Here is a 5,781-nt window from a genome sequence, read left to right as displayed (position 1 = left end):
GTTGAAATGTATACAATGTGGGTCAATAAGCCGGTCACTACAAATCATTCGGAATTGTAACACCACAACCACACATTAAAAAGTTGTGATAAAAGTTTAGTTGATGGAGGAAGAAAACTCACAAATGAATTTAATGTTGTTTGCTGCCAATAACATAGTATCAAAATATCACGTGTTAAAAGATATTATATCTCTATGTGCTGACTCGGTTAAGCAGTATGGCGTTGAAGTACTTGAAAAGGTAAGTTCGAGTCATCAAACATTAACAAAAAGAGTAAGCGAATTCTCAAATAGTTGTATTGTTATTTAAAAATTATAATTATTAAATAAATTTTTAATAAATAATAAATTGTGTTGTTATTTTAGTTTTATATTATATTGATAACAATTAAGTAGTTTATGATTGTAAAAAAAGGATTTTAAAACAGTTGAAGTTTTTTTTACCTAAAAGCAAAAGTTGTCCTGGAATAATTAATTGTTTTAAGTAAAAAATAAAAATTACATTCTATTAACACGTGTCATTTTTTGTTGATGTGGTGAAACGTGGTGGCTGGTTTTTTGAAAAAGGAGGACCCTGATTCAATAAACTTAAGTGTATAATAATATAATACTTATATATTTTATATAGTATATATATAATAATATAAATTATAATATATTATTAAAAATATATAATAATTCATATTATAAATTATAACTAATATCATTATATTAAAAAGTATAATAATATATATAATACAAATTACCACCTCAAACAAAAAAAGTCTCGATGTAGCATTTTTAGTCTTTATGGTAACAGTATTATACATTTTATAGTATTAATACTATTTGAATATATAAAATCAAGTGGAAGCTGTAAAAAAAACAGTTAATTATTCCCTGTATCATTTTTTTATAGTTCTAAATAAACTGTCTTCAATGTTTTTAAATATTAACAAGACAACATTTTTAAAATAACGACGATAATCGACTGATTTATTGTAAACAATAAAATAACAAAACAATTATAATGTTTAAATTGAACGAATCAACTCATCTGAACAACCATAAGTCTTTTAGCCCTCAACTCTTTGTTTTCGTTTAATCCTGTTGTATCTTTACCAAAGTTAAAATAGCGAGTTTCACATGTATAAGCACCAAACTTTGGTTGTTTTAAATCGGTTTCTCTGATTAGAGTCATATCAAATTGCCCAAAGTGGAAAACATTACAGTCCAAATTATTTCCAAGTTTAAAAAACGCATCATTTTTTCCAATGTATTGTTTTGCGGTTATCACTCCATTGGAATTTACAAGTGATGCTAAAAATATGTCTGAACCCAATACATAATTTTCTTCTTTTTCGGATATTATCGGCTTCACAAAACCACACACAACACAATCGTTTGCTGTGATAATGATATAATACAAGTTCTCTTTATTAAGAACCATTTCACAAAAATTACAGTCTTTTCCTTGGATAAATTGAAGGTCGCTGTCGTATATAATATTCATTTCTTGGCACGAACTCCATTTTTTTAATTTAGTTATCAAATAACTGCTTTTTTCTTCATCTGTTTTTAAACTTTCTGGACAAACTTCATTCGAAATAAAACTTCCCATCTCATTAATAAGTTTTTTTAAATTTAAGTGTGATGAATAAAATCATTACAAAACTCATTTTTTTAATTGATTCTTTTTTAAATTAAAAAAAAGAATAAAAAGTAAGTTTCGATTCTAAGCATTCAAAAAGACTCATACATGGTAAAATCGCTTTATACTACTTGGCCACTCTCGCTTTTTGTATAAATTTAATCAACTTTAAAAATTGAATATAAAGTTTTTATAACTAAACTCAAATTTAATGAACTGACTTTTGAATGTTTTAGAACGTGTTTTTTTTAACATTCAAAATAACATTGAAATAAATTTACATGGTTTAAAATTGAGTTTATTTAATTCATTGCAGGTGAAATAGACACACACAAACAGGGGTTGAGATGTTGACTGACTTTTTCAAATATTACAGCAAATAGTTAATTATGGAAAACATTGTGCTGGTTTAAAAAGTCTCTCCTGTTATTATCACACTAAAATAAAACATCAAGATAATGTTCCAATGTTATATCAAATTTAAAACAACAAAATATTATAAAAGGGGAATAAAGTTTTTAAAAACAAACATCGTTTCATTCGTTTTCTTCGTCAAACTTTTTTTGCGTAATATCCACAACTTACTTATTTGTGATTCTTATTTTCTTTTTTTGTATCCACATCTTTTCTTGTAAACTTCTTTCATCATCATTCAAACGTTTGTCATTTGATCGCTTATCAGTGAAGACCAGCTCGGATATCTTAAAAAGTATTTCACGTCTTCAAACACATTTTTAAGCAAAAGTTTTAAATAAAGTTATTACAAGCGAATATATTATTTATATAATGCAATTGATTGCTTTTGCACATTCAAAAACTCGGGTGCCATGTACAAATACCCTTTGTGAATGTCAAATTTGATATCAAAAATCACGTTTTTGCACTTCCAAAGTCTTAAAACTTTTCTTTTACCTTAATGAAATGTATAAATATTATTTAATTTTATATTTTTTGATGATCTAATCCAGACTCTTATTTTTATATTGTCTATGACAATCATATGTTTTCTAATTTGGAATACAACACCAATAAATTAAATAAAAGGATTTTTATGAAAAACATGTCAACTTTAGTTATGAAACGCATTTTATTCGACTTATTTGTGTTGTTTGATCCTCTTTACAACAATTGTGCTCCATTGTATGTTTCTTTATAATACCAACACTGCCACAACAAATTTCAATCATGTCTGTAATGCTGTTGTCAACAATCTTTGTTAAAAGTGCAATATAAAATATGAGTGGTATTTTCATTGTCAACTCAAAAACATACGAATCAATGTGGACGAACTTTTGAAGTCACCAAAATAAGGTAATAAAAAAATCAATCAATTGTAAAGAGACTGGCGTCTTTTGGCCGTTACGAGACGACTTTTAATGAGACTGTTATTTTGTTTTTTGTGTTGCATGTACACCAACTGTAGTTTTATAATTAATTTGTATTTATTTTCGAATATAATTGTTTTTATATTCATTTAATTAATTGGCATATCAACACTAAAATCTAATAAAGGTGATGTATTTTGTGTATACCTTGTCTATAAGTGGTTCAATCGACTCTCTGACACAACAAACAGAAAACGCATTTAAACATAAATAAAATTTTAATAATATTGTTAAAAACGTTACAATTAGAAGCAGTTTATGTTTTTAATTATGTTTCATCTATTATGTAGTAATTATAAAATTCTGTGTTTTGTTTGATATTCAGTACTATTATTAGTTTTTTAAATATATTTATTGAATAGATTTTTTCAAAAACTTTGAAATTTCGATATGGGTTATAATTTTCAAAAATTTATATTAAAAGACCAACAAAATATTGTTATTGGCTGTATTTTGTAATGATGTGAATCAGTTACAAAGCCATTTAAAAAATAATTAAAATAAAAATTTGGATTTTCAGTTTCAATTTTTAGAATTATAAAGAATGTGACAAGTATTTATATATTTTTATCGTTTTACTATATATATAGTTAGTTATGTAAATATTTATATTAAAAAAATATGGATCTTTCACAAAATTTTAAAATAAAAATTGTTGCTTTCTTTGACAAGAAGAAGGTACCAAAAACATCGTGTTTTATAAAAATTATGAATAATCAACTTTAAATCTATTTTTTAGTATTTACATGCTGCTTGTGTTGTTTACTTTATTCACTTATTCTTTCAGTCTAAAATGGTGTAAAAAAGATAAAACGATAATGTGTTTTAAAACTGACCAAAAATGTTCTTCTTCTTCTTATCAGTGGAGCGTTGACCGTTCTGAATTATTTCTTGGAGAAACAGAAAGTGATATTTTAATAATATGTGACATTGAAACAGAGTTATTAATTCAAATCCCTTATAACGAAAATCTAATTTTGAAATTTACAAAAGAAAGAAAAAATATTGTAATTAGCGATTATATTAAAAACATAACACCAACAAGTAAAAGAGCAGGTTGTTTGGTTTCAAATTGTGTAAGTTGTATGGATAGTAATTTTAACGTTTGCAAAATATGTAACGATGGGTATTATTTAACCACATCTATGACTTGTTCTCGCTGTAAAAATACAACATGTAAACAATGCAGAGGAGATGGTAACGAGTGTACCGCTTGCAATAATGGACAGTACTTAAATGGCACCATTTGTAGTCCTTGTAACGCCAATTGCAAAACATGTAGTGATAATATAAATTGTACAGATTGTAATATTGGAAATTATTTGTTTAATGGAGAGTGTTTGGTTTGTCAGTTTTGTACAAATTGTGACACGCTAAGGGGATGTACATTATGTATGGATGGGTATTATCAAGAAAACTCGGGGTGCTCACTATGTGATATGAATTGTTTAACATGTGGACAAAATGGATGTACTTTATGTAAAAGTACTTACTATGTAGAAGGTAAAAGATGTGGTAAATGTACACCAAATTGTATATATTGTTCAGGACCCAATTCTTATCAATGTTCAACCTGTGAATCAAATTACTACCTTCAAAACGGAACATGTTTTCTTTGTGATCAAAATTGTGTAAGTCGAAAATGTTCAGATGAATTTGGTTGCACTGAGTGTGAACCTGGTTTTTACACACATGAATATGGTTGTGCTAGTTGTCTCTCTTCATGTAAAACGTGCAATGGAAACTTAAGTTGTACATCCTGTAAAAGTGGTTCTTATCTTGATAATGGATTTTGTAATTTGTGTGATAAAAATTGTATTTCTGGTAAATGCAAAGATACTCTTGGGTGTACCGAATGTCCAACAAATTACTACAACCTAGACAAACAATGTTTTATATGTGATTCATATTGTAAAACGTGTAATTATATTAATTACAATTGTACATCTTGTTATGAAGGAACCTACATTTGGAATAACATGTGTTTATCATGTAGTTCATATTGTTTAGATAACAAATGTGATCCAATTAATGGTTGTACCGAATGCATATCTGGTTATTATAAAGAAAATAAGTCTTGTTTGAAATGTCACGAAGAATGTTTAACATGTGATAATGGTGCAAATACTGATTGTCTTTCATGTAGGGACAAAGTAAGTTATTTGGTTGGGAGAAGATGTATTTTGTGTGATACAAATTGTGTTCAAAACAAATGTACAAACACCACTGGATGTACTCTATGCAACCCACATTATTTTATTGAAAATAAAAGTTGTTCTCCCTGTTTTAGAACTTGTTTGACGTGTTCGAACAATCTCTATAATGGGTGTTTGACTTGTGGAAAAGGAAGATATTTGAACAATAATCAATGTGTTTCTTGTGATGAAAATTGTGAAAATAATATGTGTGATGTCGTGAACGGATGTCAAAAATGCAAATTTGGTTATTTTCCAGAAGAAAAACGTTGTTCTCCATGTAATAAAATGTCAAATTGTAAAACTTGTAGCCAAACTGTAAAGTATCAATGCTTTTCTTGTGAAGATAGATTTGTGGTCAATAATAATCAATGCGAATGTCCTAGCCACCTTTATCAAAATACTTCAAATACTTGTGATGAATGTTATAACATTAAATCCAACTGTAAATTATGTCAAAATAAAAACAATAATAACCCAGAATGCACACAATGTTTTCCACCATTTGAACTTAAAGAAGGGAGTTGTGTTGAATGTAAAACTATATCACATTACAATGGAAAAGTTTGTG

The 5,781-nt window shown here is 27.1% G+C and overlaps 2 protein-coding genes across 2 annotated transcripts; one reads left to right on the top strand and one right to left on the bottom strand.

Annotated features, from left to right (window-relative positions):
- Positions 1-1,027: 1,027 nt before the first annotated feature.
- EIN_501730 (hypothetical protein) lies at positions 1,028-1,492 on the bottom strand (the record flags this gene model as incomplete). Its single annotated transcript, XM_004183388.1, has 1 exon — positions 1,028-1,492. One exon carries the CDS (start codon positions 1,490-1,492, stop codon positions 1,028-1,030), a length of 465 nt encoding a protein of 154 aa, XP_004183436.1.
- Positions 1,493-3,636: 2,144 nt separating this feature from the next.
- Positions 3,637-5,774, top strand: EIN_501720 (tyrosine kinase, putative; the record flags this gene model as incomplete). Its single annotated transcript, XM_004183387.1, has 3 exons — positions 3,637-3,709; positions 3,755-3,772; positions 3,823-5,774. Coding segments are annotated over 3 exons (2,043 nt in total), but the record flags the coding sequence as incomplete, so codon positions are not given.
- Positions 5,775-5,781: the final 7 nt, after the last annotated feature.

The sequence above is a fragment of the Entamoeba invadens genome (assembly GCF_000330505.1).
Source record: "Entamoeba invadens IP1 unplaced genomic scaffold scaff_1105074726303, whole genome shotgun sequence".
In the NCBI taxonomy this organism is placed as follows: Eukaryota; Evosea; order Mastigamoebida; family Endamoebidae; genus Entamoeba; species Entamoeba invadens.
Note: the sequence above shows the minus strand (reverse complement) of the source record. Positions and strands in the feature narration are given on the sequence as shown.